This window comes from Heterocephalus glaber, unplaced genomic scaffold (genome assembly GCF_053883595.1).
Source record: "Heterocephalus glaber isolate CG9 unplaced genomic scaffold, H.glaber_assembly_v1.0 deba00001778, whole genome shotgun sequence".
Lineage (NCBI taxonomy): Eukaryota > Metazoa > Chordata > Mammalia > Rodentia > Bathyergidae > Heterocephalus > Heterocephalus glaber.
Window position 1 is genome coordinate 342,765 of NW_028258465.1, and position 27,772 is coordinate 370,536.

Here is a 27,772-nt window from a genome sequence, read left to right on the forward strand (position 1 = left end):
TGGGATCATTTCTGACGCCAAGCATGTGGTCTTTCCCAGCACCCGCTGTTCTCCAGCGCTAGCTGGGTCACTGTCCTGACACGAAGCACGCAGGTGAACACAGGTGTTGCAGGTCAGAGGCTCCAGCCCATTGCAGGCACCAGCCACAAGCGCGTCGCCTGTCTGCTCATGTGTCTGTCCAGGCGACCACAATCTCGGGTCCCTGTGGCCCCCTCCTTACCTTTTTGAGAACTCACGAGTGAACCACTCAGAACTAGACAATGTTTCTCGGCCCTTAGTGGGTGCTGTGAAGGATGAGGTCAGGAGCAGTCCCATAGGAGAGCCATGGGGCCCAGGGTGGGGCCGGGCGCAGGGTATCCTGGCTCCCTGGACCTGGGCCTCCCCACACGTCCCTGTCCATCTGCCTGGGGCCCCGTGTGCCCTGCTCGGCTTCCCCTCGAGTGTTTATAACCCAGTCTCCAGCCCCTCTGCCCCTTTGGAAGTGGGGAGGTGGCAGCACGTTCTGCACACTAACCACAGGCTCGGGCTTTGCGGTGCGCACCCCACTCCTCACTAACATAACCTCAGGTATGGGCCAGAGAGGGCTTTGATGAATAAGAAAGACGTTCCTCTCAGGAAATTCTGCAGCCTTTAAGAGCCCCGTGCTGGGAACTAGAGACAAGGACAGTGCCTGGGCAGACCTCGCTCCTAGACAGCCTAGAAAGCTGTCCTGAGATCCGGGCAGGTTGACTTCCTGCCGCCCAGGAAATGTTGGTCTGTCTGTGTGACATCCTGGAAACTGGAATCGGGCCTCCTTTCCGCAGAAGAGTCTGAGGGGAGTGGACAGTTGGGTAAACGCTTGCGTGTGGGAGGCGCTGAGCTGTCTGCTCCCATCTCAGGCTCCTCCTCGGGTATCCATCCCGCCCGCCCCTCGGCCCTCCAGGGTATCCTTCTGTACGTCTGTCCCCGCCAGGTCACTAGCCTTTTCTCCTGCCTCTCCTGCGCCCACCAGCACAGGGTTGCAGTATTTCTCGTGATTCCTGTCTCCTAGCTACCGCTCCGCCGCCTCCCTTTGTTACAAATCTCTGGGGAAGGTGGATCCACTTACCATCCCTGATTGTCTCCTTTCCTTTGTTTTTTGTTTTTATTTTTGGTACCGGATCGAACTCGGGTCCTTGCGCTTGCAAGGCGGGGGCCGGCACCTCTGAGCTACATCCCCGGCCTTGTCTCCTTTCCTTTAGTGGACTCTCTTACAAGTTTTCTTCCCCAGCTGCACTAAAGCAGTTCTTTCCAGGGCCATCCGTGTTCCCAAATGCAGGGGTGGTTCTGGGTCCTGCGCTTTCTTTCCTCATCAGTAACACCCGACAGAGGGATCTGGCTTCTCGAGGCCCTTCTGAGCTCAGCTGCCTGGCTTCCGCCCCTGCTCCATGCACCTCTTGGTCTCCACCTGAGTCGGTGCCTCTGAGGGTTTGGCTCGGAGACTTCCTCCTCCACAGGCCCCGCTTCCCAGAACCGGGTGGGCTTTGAGTTCCCTCTGTGTGCTGGAGATGCCTTGTGGGTGTCCCTCACCAGCCGGACCCCGGCCCAGCTGTAGGCCCTCCAGCTGCCCACCACCTCCAGCTTCTCCTGGGCGTCTGAGCGGCACTGCTTCCCTCTGCGTGGCCCACTGCTCCATTTCCTGGCCCTGGCTGGTGGCAGCACCGCCCGTTGCTTGTTCACCTGCAAACCTTTGCTTTCCTTTCTTCTTCCCCACCTGTCCGTCATCGGGACACCTCAGCCCTGCCTGTACCTGCAATCCACTTTGACTTCCGTGTGCTCTGTCAGGCCACTGTCCACTTTGCGGAGATCGGGGGTGGCCTCCTGGCTGCCCTCCTTCAGCTGTCCCCCTCATCTCTCCTCCGTCCTCGCCCCTGCAGCCGTCTGTCTTTCCTCTGCAGCTGTCAGGGCCACTGCCTAGAGTGGGCTTTCAAGGGGGTCCGCAGGCTTGTCGGTCTGCTGCTCAGAGTGGTTCCTGCGGGGCCTGCCTTGAGTTGGCTCCTCTCCCCGCACGTTTGCTTCTCATCGGCCCCTTCCTATAGCCACACCGGAGCTCCCAGGACATGCATTCACTCCCGGCATCCCTCTTCCTCCTTACAGAGCTTGACTTGCTGTCTTCCCTCAGGAAGAGGCCAGTTTTCGGAGACAGCTCGGAGTGCACCAGCTAAAGCAGCAGCCGCCCCCCTCCCAGTCTCGCATTACCCCGTAGATCACTTTCCGTCCCAGCATTTGCCTTGCGTGGGTTACACTGCCTGTCGTGTCCCTGTGTCCCAGAGTAGAATCATCTCCGTGAGAGCAGCGCCCTGTGACTTCACCTCCCTGAAACCAGAGCAGTGCCCAGCACAGTGGACCCACACCGTGAACACAGAGGACAGGACGAGTGGATGTGGGGCCGTTGTTGGTTAGATCTGTGTGCAGAAGGCGGCGCTTGGTCCTCGTGGATCTTCTGTTCATTGTGGGGCCAGGCTGTGGCTCTGTGGGCGTGTCACAGTAAGGTCACATCATGCAGTTGGCCCTTGGAGTGTCCTGGGCTGTCGGTTCCGAATCTTCCAAGGACGCCAACATCTACTGATGTTCCACTCCCTTCTATAAAGCGGTGTAGATTTTGCATGTTACTGGCGCACATTCTCTCATTTATTTTAAATTCTCTCCATACTTTATAGTGCCTAATACAGTATAATACTGTGTAAATCACTGTTGTATTGGTTAGGGAAGGATGGCACGGGAAAGCCTGCATGTTCAGTACAACTTTTTGGAGGGTATTTTTAATCTGCTGTTTGTGGAATCCACAGATGGGACCCACACCCAGGGGCTCAGCTGTGCTTACAACGACAGGAAATAAGTTGGAAGTGCAGAAAATCACTTCAGAGATTCTGGAGGTGCCACCTGCACAGCGTCTTGAAGGAATTCTCAAAATAGGAGGTCGCTGGATGTAGTAGTTTGCTCTATGGAATATAAAGGAGCAGACTGGGTTTGGCTGTGGCATAATAAACCAGGGTGTTAGGAAAGGGAAAATGTATTTGAGTTGAGTTGATAGCTACATGTAGAACTATTTTTTAATTTTATTAAAACATTCGAATACCAGTGTGCTTGAGTCATTGGGTGGATTGAAGGATTATGAAGGCTACTCTGAAGTAACAGGAGGAGAGCTTGGAGAAGGGCATTACTTGAAATTACAAGCTTATATGTCTGGAAAAATTGTCATCTTGCATTTCAATCACCAACTGGAAGAAATTTTCAGACTTATTAAATATGCTTAAAGTGTGTGTGTGTAAATTCAGTGTTTTGGTGAATGAGTGATGAATGTCTGAATGTTGAAATAACTTATAAGTGTAAACAGATGTTAATTCATTTATGTTTTATGGCAAATCTCTAGTTGCTGTTAGTGATGAATCATAAATGTTATTCAGAGGGAGGACATTCGATACAAAGTAAACTGATTTCAACCTTTATTGCCTTCATGTGCTTTGCATATGAAACCCTCCCCTATGGAAATGCGTATCCAACATCTGGGTCCTGGGGTGGTCAGAGTGAGGTCTGAATAGAGTATCCTACAGTACAGTAGAAATATCCTAAACCTTATAGATGGCGTGGCCTGATTTCACAAAATGTTAGCATAGTGTAATAAGTTAGAATGTGTCTTTTCTACCATTCTTTTCCCTTCAGTCCACCTCAGTAACAAAAAGTAAGAAAGGAGGTTGGAAGAAGGGAGGATTTGGATGGTTTCCATGATGGACTTTTACCTTCCGGAAGGGATTGGAGGGGTCTGTGGGCAACTTCTATTGTCTGTATTTTTTTTTTTTTTGGTACTGGGGATCGAACTCGGGTCCTTGCACTTGCGCAGCAGGCGGCAAAACCACTGAGCTAAACCCTGGCCCTGTTGTCTGTATTTTTATAAAACATGGGTTGGGAAGGGCACTTGAGCATTTCCTTAGGAACTGCTGGTTTTTAAGCCATTGCTTTGGTTTCAGAAGAAGTATTCTGATACTCATACACCTGCCTTCACGAGTTGCCACAGAGGCTGCCGCTGCTTTGTGTATTCATAATTGCTTTGGCCATTATTAACAGCAGAGACTCCTGTATTTTGCATATGTAAATAGCACTGTGGATAGCAACAGACATTCAAGATGAAGAGCCTGATCTAAAGTCCTAGAAATGTATTAAAGGAAAATGTTACTGAAGTATAAAGATGTTAAAGATCTAAATTCTAAAATGAACACATGTCACTATTTAGGATTACATGGTATGAGTCATCGCTATCTGGTTACTCATTACCTGGCACGTAACTATAAGGAAGGAGGAAGTGTGGAAACATGTGTATGGGTCTGTGCTAGGCATTGTTCCTAAAACAAATAGAAAATGTTATACAACGCCTTGAACATTTGCTTCCCTTTCATAATACAACTTGCATTCTAACAGTGTTACTTCTGTGATAGTGAATGCCAGACTTTGTCTTGTAGGCATAGTTTAGGTAGCATAAGTGTATTTTAAAACTTTAAAATCTTGACCATTTCCTGTATTTAGGACTTTACCTGTTCTTTGGCATTACATGACATTGATCTTGAATAGACCTTTTTTTTTTGGTACTGGGGATCAAACTTGGGTTCTTGCGCTTGCGAGGCAGGCAGCAGAACCACTGAGCTAAATCCCCGGCCTCGAATAGACCGTTTTAAAAATGAAAGTCTGTCCTAGGTTAAATTCTGTGTGTGAAAATAGAGAAATTTAGTTAGATACATTTGTAGCTAGTTTTGAGTTGTAAGCTTTACTTCACTTGGCCCCTTCCTGCCCGGTGCTTTCATCCCACCATCTCTTTCATTCCTCCTCCTTTCCCTCGCCACTTATCCAAGCCCTGCCATCTTTCAAGATGCATCTAGGGTCGCAGCTCCCTTTTGAAGCCTCTTCCCCAAAGGAAGAGGTCCTAACTCAGTGGTCCTAACTCACACTGTCCGTTCTGTCATTATGTCTCAGTCATGTGGTCCTATTGTACACTGTCTTATGTATTTCACAGTTTCCTGTCTGAGTGTCGGACCTTATGAGAGTGAGAATCTTTAAGCAAGGGCGAAGCATTGTACTCACTCTGTCACCTCAAGGTCAGTGGTCTTTGAAGTCCACCCAGGATGTTGCTTGTTTGTGGTTACCTCCAGGTAACTGTCGTAATGTCTGTGTACCTTATGAAACATACATAAAACAGGTATTAAAACTTCAAAAAAATTGATGAATAAAAAAAATGAACAGAAATTCTGATACTTTAAATTCATACACTAGTGGCCCATGTTGAACGTGTCCTGAGTTGCCTACACCTCACTTTGTAAACCTCGTTTAAGTTCCATGGTAGGTATTCAGAAATATTTATTTTTAGTGTTCAGCTATCTCGTGCTGACTGCTAACAAAATTCCCACCTATCATGTCATAGATAAAAGACAAGGTTATTGTCTTGAGTGTTTGAGGTCTAGTAGGGAAGTACAAGGGGCACAGTGTGTTAGAATAAGGTAGTGTTATGTTTGGATAGCAAGCAAGACTTAACCACGATAAAGGTTTGTCTGTTGCGGGGGACGTGGCTCTCCTCTGCATGGAGCTTGGGTTTCCCCACTGCTTTTATCTTGCCTTGTAATGTCTGGAACATGGTGCTCAGTTGCTGTGGAAGGTGAAGAAGGAGCTTGGTCAGGCCTCTTCCCTGCCCAGGCACAGCCATCCGAGCCCATCTTACTGTAAAGGATGCCGGGAAGTACAGCCTTCCCTGTGTTCAGGAAGAGGTAACTGGAATGAGATTTAGAAAGTGTGTCTGTCATTCATGGTAGATCTCTCAGTAGGGTTGTTATTGTTTGTTAATTTGTGGATAGCATGGTACCATGGGTAGCATGTTAAGCTTTTGCATGAATTTAAACACTTTAGCCATGTAACTCTTAAAGTATGTCAGAGCCTTTTTTTCTTACTGCTGCAATCACACTGCATTTCCATATTCTTTAATCTTGACTGTATTCCTACATAAGTTAGACTACTCATCCATTTCTCATGTTTCTAATTCTTTTCTTTCCAGCTACTGTTTAGCACAGACGATAGCGACTTTTTGGTTTATTGTGAGCAGAGGCTTTTATTAGTGTCGCATTTATTTGCCCTTGTTTGTAGAAGTAGTTAATGTTGTAGTGTTAGTTGAAGATGTACCTAGATGCTGATAGTTTTGTTGCAGTAGATCTCTCTTTGGTCCAATTCCCATATTACTGATTTTCTTGGAACCAGTATGTCTGTTGGGATTTTTCAGAAAATTAGATGCTGATCTCTTCTCTATTCATCATATATTCACTTATATTGGGAATTTTGGCAAAATGATTCCAACCAGCTTTGAAACTTAAGCCAGTGCAATCTTAATTTTTTTTGGATCCAGCTCTTCCCAGATGGGTGATGAATAAATAAAAGTTAATTTCCTCTACACTCAGGAGTTTAAAGTTGTGTTAGGATCAACTTTAATTAAACTTTCTTTTCCAAATATGGATGTAGTTAAAGATGGAAGATGAAAAAGCAAAACTTTTAGAAAGGATTGCAGAAAAAAATTTTTCTTAAGAAAGGATAACGTTATTGCTTATGGTAAGAGAGGTCAGGATGCTTCAGGTGGTTGGGCAATGGATTAGGGGATAAAGCATAGAAATATATTTAAAATGCAAATAATTTGAGTTACATATAGGATACATCTTATTAGTCATGCATTAAGACTTCCTGTTTCCATAATGTGAGTCAGGGCAATAGGTTTTTGAAGTTCCTCTTGATTTAGCAGTGTTACAAATTTTTTTTTTTTTTTTGCGCCAGGGATCAAACTTGGGTCTTTGCACTTTTGGGGCAGGAGGTGGAACCACTGAGCTGAATCCCCAGCCCTGAGCAGTGCTATAATTTTTAAATCATAGTCTTTTAAACTCTGCTAAACCTATGTATGTCCACGTACAGGAAATTTTCCTACTCCTATTAATAGTTTTGAATGTTGAGCTTTTAAGTGAATAAATGAAGGCACATGGCTTCTGGGAAATTTTCTTTCTTTCCATATAAGAGGGCTTGTATATTGAGAGGCACATCAATCCATTCATCCGTGTGTCCATCTGTCCTCCCTCCACCATCTGCCCTTCCTTCCTCAAGCAAAAGCTCTTCATGTGTGCATGGATTTTAGTCATGGCCAACTGCATTATTTGTTCTGAGTTGCTATTCTAGCTTCTCACATTCATACTTGACTGGAGGCAGCTCACTGCTTCACGGTTAATATAGGAAAATAAAGAGTAGCCTTTAAAAGTTAGAGCCAAGGTAACTGCAGATGAGAGCCACGTGATAGTTAATATTATGAAGTCCTCTCTAGCTATTGACAGAGGACTTTTCATTTCCTGATAGTCAAAGCAGAGAGGGAAAGACCAGTTACAAAGTTGTTTCTTTGCGCGTGAGATCAAAGTGCACCGCTGGCTCAAGGGAGACAAAATTTCCCTTGCCAGTTCCAGGTGTAAAGAGATTCCTGTTGTGGAACTTAGGATGTGCAGGATGCCCTAGTGAGCACTGTCTCCCAATACCTCCCTGTAGGAAGCAGCGAATTTCGTAAAGCTGCTGCCTGGGTCACCAAGTGGAAGCAGAGGGAAAGCAAGGGTAGAAGTTTCAGTCGGTGGCTGTCACTGTGGGCCGCAGAATCCCTCAGAGCCTGCAGGGTGTGGCGTGGACACAGCTCCTGAGGGTCCCCTGTGGATTCCAGTGTGCATCCCAGGATGAGGCCCACTGGGGCAAGGGCGGCTTGATGACGGCTTGACTTGATTGAGAAATACAAAGAGCAGATCAGTTCCAGCCTTTCCTTCGGGTGCTTTCTAATTCTGAGACAGTTTTGTAGCTTTGTTTTCCTTTTTCTCATAATTGGCTTTGAACTAAAAGGAACCTGCAGACCACTGGAAGTGTAGTTCTCTGATAAGGGTCTAGCGCCGTGGTAGCGAACCTGTGGCCCTCGTGCTGGCTGCAGCTGGCTGTTTGTGTCATTGAAAGCTCTGAAAGGTTCACTATCACTGGCCTAGAGTATACATACTCTGTTGTCAATAAAAGACGGATCCTTAATTTTAGTTATTTGTGTATGGGTGGGGTATCCTGTTAACTGGGCTGGTTTCAAACTCCTGAGCTCAAGTGATCACCCTGCTCTGCCTTCTGAGTTGCTAGGATTACAAGTGGGCACCACCATGCTCAGTTCAGATCCAAAGCGTACTGCGTATGAGGCTGATGTGTTACTGTTTTATGAGAATTTAGGAAGCAAATCAAGACTTGTTTGAAATGGGTGGCCCTTCATCCCTGGAGGGCTGAGGGCCATAGAGCACGAGACAAGTGGCGAGTTCTCTCCGCTGGGATTGGTGGCTGGTGCTGAGCAGGTGATTCTGTTGGCACGGCCATGGTGCCTGTCCTTTGGGGCCGCAGAGTTACTATAGTGGTTAATATTTTCTTATCCGCAGGTATTTGAAGATACAAATTTGAAGAGCGTCGTTACATGGGTTTGTGTGTTCTTAAGCAACAAGGTTAGAATTACTGACATAGACTAATTAGGAATTAAAATTCCCTGCTGGGTTGCTTATGAAAGTTGCAGGAGTCTTGCTTCAGTGAGTGCTCAGTCTGAAAGTCTCCAGAGGTGATTTGGCTCTGTTTAGATCCTTAGATGTCTTCCCAGCCACCAGGCTGGCTGCAGAAAGCTCAGGCCTGGGTTCCCTTGGACAGACCACTGCGGGACCCAGCCTAAAGTGAGAGGATTCCACTCTCAGGAGTGGGGCGGAGGGGCCAGCGTAGCTCTTCTGGGCAGTCTCCGAGGGATTCCCAGTGTACAGATTAAATGTGTAGAGACCTGGATGACGCACTGGTTCCTTGTCCAGTGAACATTTTGCGTGTCCCTCTTCTGCGCCTCCCAGTGATTTCCTTGGTGCAAAAACCTGGCACTGAACATAAATTCAGAACACCGGAATTCGCGTCCTCCGCCACAGAGGTCTGCTGCTGGGGAGGCCGGAAGGGGGCTACGCTAGGTGGCTCTCCGGGGCACGAGGGAGGGAGACCCTTGAACTCCAGGCTCAAAGGGCAGAGACAGCATCATCTTCACCCCCACCTCCTCCCCCTGCTGGGCACAGTTCCTGGCTGGTTGTAGGCACTTGATAAATATTGGCTTCCGGGCCAAGAAGAACATTGAGATAAAAGAGATAATTTGTTTAAGAGAAGTGACTACACATTTTTGTTTTGTTTTAGAAGAGCCTCTAGCAGCTGGGGCTCCAGAAAAGGTAGGAGCAGGAGGATATCCTCCTTAGCCAGCTCTGAAGGTAGCTCTTGTTACCTTTGCCCTTAGGCAAGAAAGGCAAGGTCCCAGGATATTGTCTTGCTAGTGTGGATGTGACTATACTTTGACTGCCTTTACAAAGTGGATTTTATGTGACTCTTTGCCTTTGTCTTCAAATTAGGGAGAATTGCTCAATCCTAAAATTCACTTAACTGAAGAATTTTAGCTAAAGTATAAAATAGAGGCTCATTTCTTTTAAAACTTTTTTTCAAGTATTTAAATTCCATAGAGCTGTTTCTAAACCTATGAATGTACACATACGTACGAACCCCTTAATATTTCCTTTGATTTCTTCTTTATTTGGTCATGTATAAATAATCAGAATTGCTGAGTACACATAGATTTTGAAAATGCCATACATTAATTTTATCTCTTTTTTTACATGACTAGAAGACAGTGTTAGGATTCATTTTGTCACTGTGCCCTGAGCCTTGTGCACTGTGCTAGGCACTTGGATGGTGACGGTAATTCCTGTGCTCAAGGGAGGCTGTAAACGAAAATATCTCCCAAACTTACAGTACCACATGCTAAGGGTAGGTGAGATGTGTACATTGGATTTTGTAGGGAAGTAGGCAGGGGACTTCTAGAGTGTGTTAGGGATACAAGCCAGAAAGCCAGGAAGCTGGCCAGCTGTGGTGAGGGTTTTGCTTGCTTAGGGTTCTTGACACACAAGTGAGAAATGGAGCTGCTTAAGATGGGGTTCTGCATGAGGATGGCTTGCATGGTTTTGACCTCTCTTGTTGTCCAGAAATCTCTCTGGAGGCACATAAAGGGGAGCTTTCATGTCGAAGATAAAAGCTTGCATTGAGCCTGTGTTCTGGAATAAAGACCTAAGTGGGTACTCAGCCCAGCTTCTGGAGACACGGTGTCCACCTCCAGGGTGTGTCAGGGCACAAGTCTGTGCTCACTGGGGGTCTCATCTACCCCCCACTGTTGTATGAGGATCCTTGCTAGTTGTCAGGATTTCCTTCATTCTCGAATTGTTAATGTTGGTGTAAGTGGCTAGGTGGTTTCTGAAATTTCAGTGGTCTTAAAGGCCAGGGTCTTTTATCCAATGCCTTTTTCTCCCACACACATGCAGTGGTGAATATTAACTGCTTACTTCCAGATGCAGGTGCTGCTTTTCACTCAAATGTGCATGTAAGCCAGTATGTGTATTTCTACCCTGTAACGTTTTCCTGTGACTACTTTGCAGACTCATGGGTGTGACTGCAGAAGCTTTCCTGAAGGTGATTTGAGTGTATATTTTGGGTTTATTTTGGAGCTGTACTTTCTGTATGATAGAACCATGCAAGAGTTGATGGAAACCCTGTGTATCAGGCACTTTCTGTGTGGCACCACTAGCCCTCTCTAGCAGTAGTATAACTTGCTGTTTAATTGTCCCTGGCCAGGCTCTGGAGGAATAGAGAAAGCCAGGGAAACTTGAAAAGGAGGTAAAGAGGACCTGTTTTTGTTTTAAGATAACTCTGGGAAGGACAGCTGCGGGCAGAGTGGTTATCCATGTTTTTGGTTGACTCATTGTGATGGTTGATCTTGATTGTCAGCTGGATTGGATTAAGAAATATCTAAGACATCAGTAAAGAACACTTAAGGGTATGTCTGTGGGGAATGTTTCTACAGATGACATATGGGAGAGGAAGCCAAGGGCAGAGACCCACCCTGAATGTGGGCAGCACCCTCCCGTGGCTTGATAGGACAAAACGGAAGAAGGAGAAAGCCAGTCAGCACTTGCTGGCTCTGGTTCTTTCCCTCTCTCTGCTTCCCAGCTTCCAGGAGATGAGTAGCTTTGCTCCACTCCACCCTTCCACCACTTGATCCCAGACCCGCAGCAATGGAATCAGTCCACTTATTACCTCAGAAACAGTGAGTAGAAATAGACCTTTCTTCCTCTAAGTTCACTTTCTCACATATTTTGCCTTGGCAACACAAAGCTGACCAACACACTCATTCTTATGTGGCCGTTTGGAAGCTATTTTTCCTATGTAGATGCTTTAACACATTTCCCCAGGAAACCTAAAGATAGAAACTAGAAAATGTACAGAACATACCATATTGTTGAGCTCCTTCCTAGGTAATGAGAAGCCACTGGAAGACATGTCCATATGAGGAGAAGCCCCGTCTTGACCACGTGTGGTCCTCTTTGAGAACCGGGCCCTGCTCATCTCTGAGAGATCCTCTTTCTCAGTGGTCTGAATCACAGTTCTCTCAACCCCTCTCCCATCCCCTCCTCCAAGGAACTGATTTTCTCTTTAAATGTGAGACATGGATTTGGCTGTGTTGTAATGGAACTTATTTTCTATCTGATAATCTAGAATAAGGGTTTCGACAGTGTGTCGGTGTCCTGCATTTGCAATCCTTATTTGAACAGGTCATCATCACCATCACCATCATCATCATTATCGTCATTGGATTTTGCCAATCTTTCTTCCTTTCTCCACAATAATACACAAACCTAGACGTGCTGTAGCGTACACACAGTGGTCTCCATATTATGCATGTATGTACATGTATTTATACTCAGGCATTGCATTAGTGTTTGATTTAATTGAATTTTGCAGCCACTGTATGAAATGGCTGCTTCTCTGGTTCTCCCGTGTGATGAATAGATTTGGGACCTTGATTTGGTAAAGGTAAACTCGCAGGTTCAGTCCTAGCTGGCCTTTCAGTCTTTTCTTGAGCGCCTGCTGCACTTCACACACTGTGCAGGCCTCTTGTAAACATCCTCTGCACAGTTTCATGAGGCTTAAAGCACAAATGGAAGTGTGAAAAGGTAACTTTTCACTACTGGGCTCCCTTTTCTTTGTGCATTTTTAAAAAGCAAAGCGGTGTGTCTTTGGAATCCCAGTTCCTAGTGCAAGTGCCTCTCTTTCCGGTGTTTCTGTGGGGACCACAGCCGGATCTCTGCACGTCTTTCTGCTCCTTGTGGCTGGCCTGTGTCCCACCTTCTAGATGGAAGCTGTGGTGCTGTCCACATCACCGCATCTTGTGACCCTGGCAGGTGCTTGGGACCATCAGACTTAGACAGTGCAGAGCAGCTTACATTTGAATGTTGTCATCCTGACGGTTCCCTGTACTGAACAGTCTGTTTGAGATGTGGATGTGAAGTAACTTAGGTTAGAATCTGCATTTCAAAGGTAAACAAAGCAGAAGACCCTGCTAAACCAAAGCTCTTGAGTCTGAGGGAGTCCGAAGTACAAGGCTTTCTGGAGGCATTCCAGAGGTAGCCAGAAAAGGACCAATCTCGGGACAAGCGCCCACATTTACCAGCAGCTCAGCTGATGAGTGGTGGGAAACAGGTCCATGGAGCTTTTGCTAAGCCAAGAACACTTTTGCAATGAAAATTTGGGGAGGGAAAGCACATGTCATTTACATGGAATGTACACTGGTTGTAGATAAGAGAGAAGGGTCACATGGGCTGTTAGGGGTAGGCGGACAGTCCACAGGAAAAGTACTTGTTGATGTTAAGAAGATGTCCACAGGGCCTGCTGGGCTGGGGTTCCAGTCAAGGTTTGGACCCACACCCAGGAATGTAGTGTTTTGTTGGGTTGGCTGGCAGCTATTAGCTGATTAATTTCTTATCTGTCCCACCCTCTGGCCCTTCTAGTTAAATTTACCACATTGGGGCAGGGAATTTAGCTCAGTGTTTCCGCCGCCTGCTTCGCAAGCACGAGGACCCAAGTTCAATCCAAAAAAAAAAAATTTAGCACCTCTCAGAATTTCTCTCATCAATATACAAAGTGGCATATAAGGTAGCGCTTTTAAAAGGGTTTCAAATCCGTAAGGAACATCTGTGAAAAATATTAGCATTTTGAGAGCTTGAAATCATTGTTTTTACTTTAATCAGCCCAGCTGTCAGGTTAGCCCTGAGTCCAGTGGGTCATTAAGAAGGCCTTTGGAATAACTTTCTCTGGTTAAGTGTTTCCAGGACTTAGTTGCCTATATTAAAGTCATAAAAATGGACTGTGAAATTAATTAAAATGACACATCTAGCCAGAAGAAAAGTTTTGGAACATTTGTGTCAGAGATTAGTTTAAATTGTACTTACCTTGCATTGGAAAAGCTGTTCTTGTGGACTCTGCATAATTATTTTAATGCGAGTTAAGTAATAAAAGATGATTGTTAGAATTCTTTTGTTGCAAGAAATACTAAAAATACATTGAGGGCTCTTTGAATCTGAATCAAGAGCCCCAACTGTCTCTCTGTTCTTGTCCCCAAAGCAGGTGTGTTTTGTTCATTTCTGGACAGGGGAAATAACATGATTTCCTCTGGGCTCCCTGCTTCCTCCTGCCTCCTGCCCGCGCCTGTGCTTCGGGGTTTAGATTTTCCAGCTTTATGTGATAAATTTCTCTCAGTAAGAGCCATGTTTTCCTTTTCTAAATGTCTTTAGGAGTTTGCTGATGTGTTTATTACCCTCTGCTTCCCTTCCCTTTGGGGACTCATTGATTCATTAGAGCTGAGGCTTCTCCAGGACAGCTCCTCCTGTTCTTGAACCCAGGGCCACCCAGTGACGAGACAAGAGGCTTGGCCTCTTCCTGCCTGTGTGGCTGTGAACACCTGGGGACCTGTGTCCTTGTGGGTGCCCTTGCCCTGGCCCTAAATATTTTTGCTTGAGTTATTAAGGGATCCAGTCAGGGCAGCAGGAGCCATTCCGCTTTCCTTAATTGGTGAGATAAGGCCCCCCCCCAGTAGCAAAGGCTGATAAGGAAGTGGAGTTAGTCTCTGCTTTGGACCTCTTGCCAAGCCCAGGCAAGAGGAGAGTACTTTCCCCCTGTGCTGCTTTGTTCTGCCTCGGCCTTTTGTAGGCACTGTTTTCTTGGAAGTTTTCAGAAGGAAGTCCCCAGCTGCCCAGGCTCAGGGGTATTACTATGAAACTCCAGAGAGTGGCTTCCAGGTCCCCAAAGCAGATGTTTCCTCCATGCTGTTTTCCAGTCTTAAGCCCAGTTCTTTTCCTTCCTGGGATAGTTGTCTCTGCTTCCTAATGCCTGTGTGTACTACCTGGGTTTTTGTGATCCACCTTCAAAAGGGAGTCGCCGCTCAGCCCAGTCCACCTTCCTGTAAGTCCAGCCACAGGAAACTTTCTTAATTCCAGTGAGTAACTCTCAGCCAGTGGGTGACCTGGGGCCAGGCAGGCTGGAGGATCTCCACTGATATGATAATACAGTAGTCAGGCACTCGAGGCATACAAATAAAACGTCTAAAATCTCAAAGGAAGACTTCCCCTTAAGTTTTGGATTATGTTCTATAACTAGCATGGGAAATTTTCAAGTAAAAAGCTTTGCTTATTAAATCTAGTGGCGAAGCCAAGGAGTTTCTTAGCTAATTGTGCAGGAATTTCTATCAGTTTTTGAAACTTTATAACACATGTAAACCATTATGTATATGCACAAAACATTCAAACACTGTGACTTTTGTCCCTTTTTAGTGGTGACATTGGGCTGTCAAGATATATATTTTTGTGACCCATTAAAAAAGATCGAGAGCCCTGGTATACACGGAGGTTGTGAGATAGAACAAGGTCTCGGGTCAGTGTTTTGAAAACTGGTATGGCTGAAAAAAGTTTTTATGCCTCTTTAACCCCTGACTTTTGAGCTTTTTACTTGATGCTTTATGATCTTGCTGTTCCAGAACAAAAGTCATCTTAAAATGATTCATTCAGGATGACATTACTACTATTTTTATAGCTCATAGAAATAGCCTTTATAGTGATGTAGCCTAAAGAAAGCAGTGTGGCTACTTATGTGCAGGGTGTGAGAAATTAAATGCTGATACAATATTCTTACAAAAATAATAGATAATTTTAAAGATAATTCTATCCTGTTCTCTGATGTATGTCATGCCCTGGCACAGCATCTTTCTTCTGTTAGGATTTCTTTGGGTTTAGATGTATAAAAAGAAAAGTACAGTGCCTTTTTCAAAAAATCAGTTGTTTTTTGCATGGTAGGTTTCAAATGTGACTCCTGTACGCGGTATATATGAATCTTGCTTTTATATCCATTCTCCCATGCCCTGCCTTTTAACTGATTTTTGTTTTTTGGTCCATTAACATTTAATGTGATTTCTCTTACATGGTTGGCTTAGTTTCCTATGTAATTATTTATTTTCTGTCTGCGCCTCTATTTTTGCTCCTTGTTTCCTGACCACTTTTGGACTATTTGAATTTTTTATGACTCCATTTAAATTTTTTTTCATTATTTTCCCTATAGTTCTTTTTGTTGTTCTTGTGGTGGTTGTTATAGGAATTATTATACATTTCTTTAACGTTTCAGAATATGCACAGAGTTAGTATTGCTTCACTTTGTGTAAAGTGTAGAAACCTTCCAACCCTCTGGATCTATACCGTGTCCATTGCCTGAGGCTCATTGTACATGCTTGTTTTCACATACTCTCCTTACTCATCAGTAGTGTACATTTTGCCCACAGTTATTTATTTGGAAAAAGTTTACTTCAATTCTCTCTTCCTTGCTCTGAGGCTTGAGTCCTTAGGAACGTTCTAGATGCCCTGGGTGTAGGGAGATAGCTGTATTGCGTCAATAAGTTAATTTGCCTTGCTTGCACTGGCCCAGGACGAAGGCTGGAGTGTAGTGCTTTCCAGGATAAAAGCACAAATAACTGTGAAAGACTTTTGCTCCCTGGTTTTCCCCAAGATGGGGTAGCGTGAAAGGCTGGTGCAAGGACATCACACTGATTAGCATGGTGATGTTTTCCATGTGGGCATAGGTTTGTTTGTGAATTAAGAGGCATTTGTAAGGCATTTGTAAGATGTAGAGACATATAAAAAATATTTTACATGGAAAGCTCACAGAGTGATTCTTCTTAGAAAACAAAATAAAAAATTCCCTCCAAATGTCTCCTTTTCCTCCTCCCATCTGTCTTGTGAACTCTTTCAGCCCTTGATTGGGTTCAGAATGGACTTAGAATTTGGGAAACACAAGGAGCTTAGGCATTGTCTTTTTAAACACACACTTTTTGGTTACTTGATTTAGAAATACCTAATTTGTAGGACTGAACCAGAGCTAGAAAGGAAGAAAAATAGCCAAGGTTTGTTGATCCCAATTGTGGATGAGAAATTTGAGACTGAGCTATTCCAAGAGGGTTGAGTTCAAATGGGAATTTCCCTGGTGTGATTTGAAAGTACTGTAGGATTCAGGGTTGAATGAAAGGGAATGCCAATTTGAGAGCTTTAAAAGAAAAACATTTGAAACAAAGGGGAAGAATCAGGTATGCTCCTGGGATTTTTTTTTCCCCCTGTTGAACACTTTCACCAACAGAGCGACCCCACTACCAGTCCTCAGGACGGACTCGTCACGTTTTGGAGGATGATTTCCTGGTGACTCATTAGGGAAGAGCCAGAGGGCCCTCTAGGGAGTGGTGTGGGTGACGTGTTTAGGGTTGCAAACCTCTGTGCTTTGCACTCGAGGCGAAACAAACTTAGTAAGGAAATGGCAGGGTGGGGAATGAGAGGTTTGGGAAGAGAAGCCCTGCCAGTGCTTCTGCCGACCACAGAAGGAGAACCGCTGTGATGCGCGCCCTGGGCAGAGGGAGATGCCAGAGGAGCAGAAATACCAGCTGGGCATCCCCTAACTGCATCCCCACATTCCAGCATGGCAGAAGATAGCAGCGCAGCCCCAGACCAGCCTCCTGAAGCCTGAAGTCTTGGGTACAGCTGTTTGGAAACGTGCTGTGGACGTACTTGGTGCTGAGGAAGTTGGGATCCCACTGAGCAGCCGTGTAGCTGATCTGGAAATGAGGGTCCGCACAGTGACACCAGGCTGCCCCTATTCTTAGAGCTCAACTGGAGGATGGATGAAGCAGATCAAATTGAGTGCTTGATGTGGCAGGACAGAACCCATGCCTACCCCCTGACGCTATCGTCCTCGTATTATAATTAACCGTTTATTTCTGTGTGTGGTAAATAACAATGCTGACATGGTTACAAAATAACGAAAAGCACATGGGTCACAACTGGTTTCAACTAAGGATTTCTCTGAAGATGTATTTAGATTTCTTAATTATAAAGAGGTTTGGAGGACTGGCCTGTGGTTTCAGTTTATGGATGTAAATGTTAGCCTTGGGCGTGGCTACAGCTCATGTTGCCTGGAGGAAGAGAAGCTAGATCTAGAGGGGGCTTATGCTCGCCCGGGTCCTTCCTTTGGTCATTTTGAAAACCGAAAAGCGAAGTCTAATTCTGGGTTTATAAGAAGTAGGTGTGATGACATTTATCCCCCTCTTAATGGGTGTGTCAGTAAAGCACTGGAAGTTTCCCAGTGCCAGAGTACTTTAATTGGAGAATTTTTCATGTCCGCTTGAAATCAGTGGCTCTCTACAGTCCAAAAAGAATAATTCTCCTAGCCATTGTCTTCTGTTGGGACTCTCTCTCCATAAGATGAGTCAGGCCCTGTCTTTGGAGACAGTAGTTCAGTACGATTGGCCCTCTGTATCCAGGGATTTAGCCAACCTTGGGTCAAAAATATTAGGGAAAAAACTGTACTCAATATCTGCAGACTTTCTGCTCTTGTCATTGTTCCCTAAACAATGTGGTAGAACACCCGTTAACGTGGCTCTTCCCTTGCCTTGGGTATAATAAGTCATCCAGAGATGATGTAAGGAACCCAGGAGGATGAGTGTAGCAGGTTGTACACTAAGCCATTTTATAGAAGGGGCTTGAGCACTCGCTGATTTTGGTCTCCAGGGAAACGAGGCGGAGGAAAGGAAAAAGTGCTGGATCCAGCCTGCATGGTTGCCAAGGGATGACTACATTTCTACCAGGACAGAAAAGAAAAAATAAAGTGTTCAAATCAACTTCAGTGTTTTGACTTGCACTGAACACACTCAGGGTCATTTGGTGACCGTGGGTTGTGTGTCTGTGTGCATATGTCCTATAAGGTTGTTCAGGTTCGAAGTAATTTTCCATTACTTTGGATCTGGTATAAATACAAAGGTAAATTGCACTCAGGAAGATGGACCATGGCCTGTACTCAACAGTCTATGGAGAGCTCAGCTGTAATGTGCTTTTCTGCACCACTTGGTGAAGATGGTACAGCAAGTGGCGTCCTGAACTACCCTGTGGAAGGAAGTTGGTGGGATGGGAGGAAGGAAGGCTAATAAAAATCCATCAGTGCTTTCCTTCCCGGTAGGAAGGTCTTAGAAGAGGTCAAATTCCAGATGTTTACCATGCTTCTTGGAGCTCAGTCCTGCAGTGGCTTTGCCCTTGCTTGGAGAGAATCCATCCACTCATTCATCCCTAATTTGGCATTGATTACATTTTATGCATATAGCTCTCTGTGGGTAGAGAGGACAGGATAGGAATAGGATAGGAAGCCTGTGCCCTAGAGGAGCTTATATTCTGGTAGGAGGTAAGAAGAGTAATAACACAAAGATGTTCTGGCATTTATTCAGAGGTTGACACTTTTGGAGCATCTTCATAGACTTTTACATAATCCCCATAGTTGGCTACATCCTCCCATTTTTGTTTTTTTTTGGTACCGGGGATCGAACTTGGGACCTTGCGCTTGGGAGGCAGATGGTGGAACCACTTAGCTAAGTCCCATCCTCCCATTTTTATGTGAGCTGAAGCTCAGCCAAGCGAATGACTTGCTAGCACAGTCGTACAGCAGGTGAGCTGCTGGTCTGCCGCCCAGTGAGTCAGAAGCCTCCTGCCTCCCTATCCCCTTTTCCTCACTGTCCCCCTACTCATGGGTGTGCAGAGTGGGGCGCTTGCTTCCGCCTGGGACTTGGAGACCGCCAGAGAAGGCCCAGGGCACTGAGCCCACATGGGTCTGGAGGAAGGCTTTGGCTGTGTAGAGAATGAGTGACCAGGCTTTGAGGGGCAGAAAGAGATCAGTGGGCACTGGTGAGATGAACAAGCTGTAACTGCTGTTACTCGCAAAAGACCTGGCGAGACAGACATTTTTACTTTGCCTCTTCTTCTTTCATTCATACACTCGTTCATCACATGCACTTAGAGATTCCTTGTTACACGAAAGGCCTCACTGACACGGGACAAGACGTCTTCAGACAAGATGAGGGCTGGGTCTCGTGTAGTAGCTCTCAGCAGCACAGCCGGAAGATAAGAAATGACAGGGCACACTGTGGTGTGTGGTTGAGTCCTGGTCACCGTGCTTAATTTGCAGTCGCTCATCTGTCCTCTAGGATGTTGCTCAAGCCCGGTCCTCATGCTTTGCCCTCCGGAAACAGCGCTGCCCTTAGCCCTTCCCCTCTGTGGTATCGCCAGTTGGTTCTCCAGGACTGTCTTTTCCGCCTGGGAGAAGATCCAGTGACCTTGTTTTGTTGGGCAGTGCTTTGCATTTGTTTTTATCATTGGGCTTACTGACCACATTTCCTAGTTGTTTTTTTACTTTTGACTGAGCACTCCTGAGAGATGTTGAGTTTTGTCTGTACCTTCCCAGCTTGTTCTCAACACATGACCGACTCTTAATAAGTACTCTTAAGGAATGAATTGAAAGAGGAACTTTACCTCTTCTAAATAGACCATCTATTATCAGAAGTATTTTTCGGTTAGCTGGAAGAGGCAGATTTACCTTAATAGCTCATTTTGAGGAGGGAAAGACCTGCACAGGGACTGGCTTGGCCACCTTGGGAGGCCCGTCATCCTAAGGAAGCCAGAGCAGTGTACTGCTGGTGTACCTGAGCCTCCATCACTTACTGTAAAGGCAGTAGTTCTGGGTTTAGCTTCATGACGGTAACGTCAGCTATTTGGTAATTTGGTAGTGTTTTTCTAGTGTTTGGGAAGATTTCTTCTTCTCATTGTATCCATACTCCATGAAGTACCATGAAAAATCTCAAATTACCCCTTTGTGGTCGTGTGATATATAACATTTTCTACTTGGTTACCGGAATTACCTGATCTTATGACAAAGAGCCATCCAGATATCATGGGGGTTAAATAAAAACCTTTCTGTAGAGTACAATAAATCAGTGCCATTTTGGTTCATAGAGCATGCATGCAACCAGATAACATGGGCCACACGGAATGGATTTATTGATTATTTGAAGACAGTAAAATGTGATGTCTTGCTTGCTGTCCGAAGCAAATTGGAGTGGCTTTTAAAGACCCTGTCACACCAGTGTATACGCCAAGGGTCTGAATTCTAAGGTCTTTTCTTATGTCTCCCTTGCAGCTTTGCCCTGTCAGATGAGGCCTACAGATCCCTCCGAGATCAAGATAAAGACCAGTGTATTCTCATCACTGGGGAGAGTGGAGCAGGAAAAACAGGTGAGTGAGCGGACCTTCCCTGTGGAAGGTGAATGGCACACAGAAGGATGGCCTTGAGGGCTGCTGAGAGAGCTGGAGAGGACGAGGGCGTGCTGGGGGATTTGCCTCCTCTCTGGTGGGAAGGAGCTGGGACAGTCAGGGTCTCTACCCAGTGTGGGGTTTCGTGCCAGATTCTGGGTCTTGCCAGTGCTCACACGCAGCACTTTGAGGCTTAACCTTCCCCCCGTGGTGCCAAACACATGTGCTCTTACGAAGCCAACCACCTCGCCAAAGATGGCAGATGACTGGTTTGGGGAGGCTGCAGCCTCGCCTTATCCCTGCTAACAGTGAGAAGGAGCACCAGAAAATGCTTTATTTCCCTCTGTCCCCAACTTTCCTGCTGATGCCTAAAGACTTGAGGTCCTCCCTCCTCCCCCTCTTCCTTCCTTCCTTCCTTCCTTCCTTCCTTCCTCCCTCCCTCCCTCCCTCCCTCCCTCCCTCCCTCCCCCTGCCCCGCCCTGCCCCGCTCATGTCTGGCAACCTCTCCATAAAACAGACACCCTGAAGAAGGGTTATGCGTCTTGTCTTGTGTGTCTGATAACAGCATTTTCTTTGATGTGTGATCTGGGGTGAGAAAGTGATTTTCCTCACGGTGCCCAGCTCCCCGGGAGGAGTCACAAGAGCTGCATTCTCTAGTTCCACATCTGGCTTTGACAGAGCTGCAGTCAGGAGAGGAGGAGGAGGCGGGGAGAGGGGCTTTCATCATGTTTATCTGTAAAATGTTTTGTTTTCGAGATGAAAACTTCATCATTGGTCATTTCTTGTACTGTGCAGAAGTTGGGATTGCAGATGTTCCAGTTTGCAGGGCTTAGACATTTTGAGTCCCCACTGGTGCAGAGAGGAAGACTGGCCACCCGACTGCATCCTCACCTTCCTGTAACCGAACTTTGTGATTTCAATGAGCGAGACCACTGTCAACCTAGTTGTCAAGAAGTATAAGTCATTGTGATTTCTTCCTTTCCTGCATTTTGCACATCCATCTCTCATTCTGTCAGTGCTACTCCTAGGCTGTGTCTCACGCCAGGCTGTTTCTTCCTCTGTGTGTGTGTGTGTGTGTGTGTGTGTGTGTCTGTGTGTCTGTGTGTCTGTGTGTGTGTCTGTGTCTTCTCGAAGACTTGGGCAAGCCACCTGCCTTGGCAGTTTCTTCCACTGGCTCACTGGTTCCCCTCTTGTCTGCTCCTGTCTCTTTCACAGCTAACCAGTCTGGCTGTTTGGATCTCTTTTCACTTGTAGAAACTTTAGCAGGACACAGGGACCTTGGGAGAATGCCTTTACCCTTCCTGTCACTGGCCAGTCCTTTCAGGTGAAATGAATTTAATTCTTAGAAGGAAAACAGCTCCTCTGCCTGCAGATTGACCAAGAAACTGTGGCCAACCACACAAAACTATTTTAAATGGAATGCGTTTATATTCTCTTGCTTTTTTGCACCTTTAAAACAATAAAGTGCTTTCCTTTTGCTGTCTAACTTCAGAGTGAGTTACTTTATTGGTAACACCTAATTACAGCTTGGAAAATCAAGAGGAAGGAAAGGAAGGGCAGGGCATGTGAAAACTCTGTCCCTTACCAGGAAACATTGGTACTTTCGCCGGATCTCATTGGCCCCCACCCCTGCCTCATTGTATCTTCAACCCTACCTGTTCCTGTCTCATAGCTTCCTGTTTTATTTTCACCTGAAAGCAGAGATGATAATATTTCCAAGTCTCTAAAACCCTTCAGCTTTTCACCCTCATCTTCATGATGACGGATGCACGTTTTTGGAGGGTGCTCTGATTGCATAGGTTTGTTCCCGAGTGAGTCATGAGGTGTGGGCTGCAGTCCCTGGTGTGCGTGGTCCTGGCCGGCTCCTCCGTTTGTCCCACTAATGAGCTGGTCGCTGTCTGGGGCGCTTTTTCTCAGAGCTGCGTTCTCCTACCTGTCCCTTCTTAAAACCCCCTCGCAGGAGGTGGTGGGTGCTGCTCTGGAGGGTTGGCATTCATACCTTCTGAGGAGAAAAATAACAAAGCACGTCAGTGCTCTGGCTGAGCTTTAGTGTGTAGCGCTTGACTTTTTTTCATAGTTTTCTTTTGTTTTTCTGCTCACTGACTTATCCTATTGTTAGGTTCCGGTGCCCCAGACCCCACTTGGAATCCCCTCCCTGTCTGCTCCCCCGATCCAGTCCTCCCTGGCTCCCTGTGCCTTCTGTCACAGCTGGAGGATGGAAGCTCCTCTCCAGGGCCTGCGTGCTGTCTGAGCACCCAGAACTGGTGCTGCTTCAGGCTGCAGGGAGGAAGAGGTTACCTGGGACCCCAGGCGAGGTGCTGCTCAGGTCCTAGGGGGGAAGCACCAGGGCATCCTGCATCTGTTGCTGTCTGATAGTAGCAAAATAAAAACAAAACAAGCTCCAGTGTTTTACTTTAGTTTCAACAGACTGTTGAATTGCTACCACAACTTCTGAAAGCTCAGTCTCTTGTGTGAGTAGCAGCTGTCTGTGGATTGGCCGTCTTTGTGCAGAGCTGGTCCTTGGACCGTACTTTGAGTGACATTGTCCAGCGTCACTGAAGGCATTTGTCTTGTCTTTGAGCTGCTGTGTTTCCTGGGTCTCACAATGGACTGTGGCCTCGGATGCTGTGGCTGTCCATGCTGTGGCTTAACTCTGTGGTGCTGGGGGGTGGGTACAGCACCCAAGAGCTGTTGCCTTTACATCCAGACTCAGCCGCACTGTGGGGATCTGCTCCTCCACAAGTCTTTGTTCTTAGGTTAGATCTCAGCTCAGCAGCATTTTCTGCTTCTCAGTTCCCTATCTTGCCTACTTGTCCCTTTTTCTGCTTTTCTTTCATTTTGCAATCAGTGGTGGAAAAATTGCTTCAAATTTAACTGGTTGGACTCTAAGGCTGAACAGAGTCTAAAACTTGTGCATTATTAAGTCTCTGTTACATGACGATTTCTTAACGGAGAATGAAATGAGGACGATACTATGGTGATTTCAGCCCAGTGGCACAAGGAACATAGAGAAGAGAGGTCTTAACTCTGAGGAAAAAGGGACACCAGATCTCTTGTGAAATGCCAAATTATCTTACCCACAAGTTTAACAATCTTGGTTTTGAGTTATTAAAATTTGGTGTTAATAAATACATGGAAGAAGAGAACCAACATTTATTGAGGACCTGAAGTGGGCTTTCCATGGAGTTCCTCTTCATTTGTAAATTGATACTTAATAGTTGATGTTGAACCACCACATAGAGTGTCAGAGGGCTTATTTTATAAGAAGTAATTAATTTAACTAGGTCATCAATCCCCTTGGCAGATAGTGGTATGTTGGTCTTAAACATGGGAGACGCTCATAGGCTGCAGGGTTCTATAACATGGGCACTTAGGGAGAAGTGTGAACTCTTTGAGTCCTTTCAGGTGCTATTTAATTCATCACTGCTGTGCTGAATAAAAAATTCATCATGCCTCATAAAAGTGCCCAAGTATTTCTAGGCAGCAAGCTCGCAGTTCACTGCAGTGCATACAGATAATTTATGGTGAGCCATTGAAGCATGGTTGGGAGCAGGGCGGCAGAACAGGAGGGAACCATCAGAACTATGTTTTTCCAAGGACATCAGAAGAAATCTCTGTGCCTCAGAAGGTCCTGACATAAGAAAACATTATGAATTATTTGGTTTCTAACTTTGCAGTGACATCAGTTTCTAGGAACTCATCAGCCTTCTGCTAGGAGCAGTAGGCTGCCTGGTTTGCTTCTGAAGGCCTGTAGTTCTAAACCCCCCATGACCGATTTGCCACAGTTCCCTCCTCATTGGGGACAGAGATGCCACTGACTTATGTAGCCTGAATATCGACGAGCATTCCACCCCACCGAAAACACCCATCAGGAAGGGGAACGGTCCAGAAGGTCAAGGCCAAGACATAGCAAGCTTTTGTTTGTTTCTTCCCCAAGTGGTATAGGCCCTTCGGACCCATGTTTTATATGAATCTGAGGTTTTGTGACCTACTTTCAGAAGTAGGTGACACACAGTGTCATTTCAGTGAAAATGTCACCAGCCAGGACTCGCCTTGTAGCAAAGGCTGCTTTCTCCCTGTGAGATCCATCCTTTGTTCTCAGGTTGAACAGTCCATGGTGTCTGGTTGGGTCAGTCTAAATGTGCGCCAGCCCTCGGACTCAGGACGCCAAGCAGGGAGAACCTCCATGTGGCAGAGGACTTGTTTTGTTGCTCACAAATATGGCCGAGTTGGCACAGGCAGGTCTCTGAGTGACCCGACCTGTGTGAGCTCAGGCCCTACGAAAACTTACGAATCTTAACCAAAGATGAAGAGAGGCATAGAGATATATGCAATGTCAGTGTGTGTATGTGATATGTGGCTCATTCTAAACGCTATGGCACATATGATATGATCTGTGTGTAACACACAGGATGTTCCATGTATCTGAATCTGTTCACAGCTCCCTGCTAAATCCTGGGTAAATTTATTAGAGACTCTGTGAAAAGGAAAAGCTCAAAATAAACCTTGCCAGATGCATACCTTTTTTTTTTTTGGTACCGGAGATCGAACTCCGGTCCTTGTGCTTGCGCAGTAGGCGGCGAAACCACTGAGCTAAATCCCCGGCCTAGATGCATACCTTTTAATACCTGCCCCACGCAGTGATTGAATCTATGTGGAGCCTGTTTAATTCACACACCGAGATTCGATTCTTAGGAGTGGGATTGCTAGATTTTTGTACCCAAGATCACAAAAGTCTTTCGTGGAAATGTTTGTTTCTACTTTGTCATTTGCCTGCTACCATTTCACAGTGCTTTCTTTCATTAAAAAATTATATATATGAATTCATATAATTCTGATTATGTGATACTTATGTAATAACATATATATTATACAAAATCCAGTGCAGAGTGCCAGAGAATGCAGACTGAAATTATTCTTACCCCTGCAGGACTTTAAAATCCCCAGAATTGTCAACTGTCATCTATTATCTCTTTTCATTCTTTGTAGAAATTAATTCTGATTTAGATGTTCAGATCCAGAAAATATTTCATTAAAGGTCATTTGTTTGTTACTGCAGAATATGTGTTTAACCCTAAATGTCTTACCGTTGTCTGATGAGAAGAATCTTTGATCTCAAAGATTTTATATTTTGTTTGTACAACTGCTGGAGAATTTTAAAATTCATGTTACATTCAAATGTACATAGGTACATAAATTTACATATGTGAAGTATCTGAGTTAGGGAGAATGATGAACCACAAATTGATTCTAAGCCATGCTGTTACATTTTGCCAATTTTAAATGCCGGTAATTTAACAGCTCGATTCAAAAACTAGACTTTGAAATATGAAGTATGATATTCAGTTCTTGATTCTCCTCAGAAATACAGTTTTCATTTATAGAAGTTAATACATGAAGATTTGATTTGTATAAATATGTAATATTTGAATACAGGTCCAAATTTATTTGAACTTTAGCACTGAAGAGCCTGAAGGAAATGAAGCAGAAAGTTGCATGAGCTAACCATGATTTCCTGTTCCCAGCATAATGAAATATTATGAAAACTGTCCACTCAGCAGGCCTGGACCTCTAAACACATCATTACCACTTCACTAGAGTTGTACCAATCTCATGAACTATTTGAGTAAAAGATCAAGTATTATGTCAGAGAAACCATTAATGGGTTGGCTCTTGTAGACACTGTGACTTTGTTTGAAAGAAATTACCCTTAATCCCAGCTTCCAAAAATAAATTATTAAAATGAGCCCAGTAATACAGATTCCTGAAGATAGTTAAGAATCTGAACATAAAAACTTTTTGTCAACTCGGATTACATGTTAGTAAAAGAACTTGAAGTATATCCTTGAACCGTATTTAAAATTTATATTAGAATTGCTCAAATATGTTTTAAAGTTAATACAAATGACTTCTAATGTCAATATAAGTCAATAGATCTTTAAATACCAGTAGGTAGGTATTGTGGGGGGTTTATATACATTTTAAAGGGCAAGTGATAAAAGCCCACCCCGGATTCCAAGAGATCTGCCCCTGGTGCCATTTTCAAACAGATTGAACCTGAAGAGAACTTGATCCCAATTTGTTCTGGTCCAAAAAAGGCCTCTGGGAGGCCAAGTGAGTTCTGACAGCTGCTGAAGGGTTCTCATCACTGGTTGTTGTCTCTTCCCTACCCTCCTCCCCGACCAGAACAGAATTTCCAAAGAGCTCTGTGTGGCCATGAATCTGAAGTGTGAGGTTTGGCCATAGAAGATCCATAGTTACCAGAATGAGAGCAACAGCCTGGACTCTCTGTTTCTTGTCAGTTGAAAACTTACCTTTCATCTAAAATGTGCATTTGCATATTTTCCACAGATAGACCCGTTTTCTTTAACCAGAAAGCAGATTAGAGGGAGACTGAACCCAGTCACGAAGGGGAGCCCAGCTTCTGATCGTAGCTCTCAGGGCTCCACGAGATCATTACCACCTCCCCTGTACCATATTTGCTAGTACTGTACAATAAAGCTCTTGGTGCTCCGTGCATCTTGTTCGTTGACTTTCTTAGGTTGCTCAGAGGCCCTAAAGCCCATGCAGTCACAGTCTCCCAAAGTGGCTCTCCAGCCATTTGTTTGTTCTATTACCTGTGGGATATTCATTTATCATTTACTGCAGGATGAGTTGCCTCATGGTGCCGAAGGCAGAGGCACCATTGTTTGCCCCGGGAAGGCTCTGCTGCCCACAGCCGGCAGCACCAGTGCAGAGACTGAGAGGGCACATTTTGGGGGATGAGCTTCCTTTCCTTGTGACGAGGGTGTGGGTTTTACTCTGCTGATAGTTAATAGTTGTGCATTTCCTCCCACGGTTATGGAGCATTGTAGCAGAATAGCCCAACAGGAAGCAGATTCCATGAAAAATAAGTCTGGGGAAACCAAGCCTTCTGGGTCCTTTCCAGAGTCCACAGTGCACATGAGCCTGTGGAAGTCTACGTGTTTCCTGCGCCTCCCACCCTGTGGTCCCAAATTTACTGGGCCCTGGACCTCCTCTCCCTTGGATACCTATTATCGTACCTTGGAATTCAGCATGCATGGGATCAGGTTCTAGGAGGCAGATGCTGGGAGGCAACATGGACTGATAAAGGAGGGGAAAACCGCCGAAAACCAATTTTGTCCACCTCATTGGTTTGAGTTAAGAATCTTCCTCACATGGCCTGGTCT

The 27,772-nt window shown here is 45.4% G+C and overlaps 1 protein-coding gene across 8 annotated transcripts in view; it reads left to right on the forward strand.

Moving 5' to 3' along the window:
* Myo1b (myosin IB) overlaps positions 1 to 27,772 on the forward strand; it is a 157,933-nt gene that overhangs the window by 57,438 nt on the left and 72,723 nt on the right. For all 8 annotated transcript variants that reach the window (XM_087202659.1, XM_087202658.1, XM_087202656.1 and 5 more), the window contains exon 4: positions 20,470 to 20,564. In XM_087202659.1, coding sequence (XP_087058785.1) covers positions 20,470 to 20,564 — 95 coding nt within the window. The remainder of the gene's footprint in view (positions 1 to 20,469; positions 20,565 to 27,772) is intronic.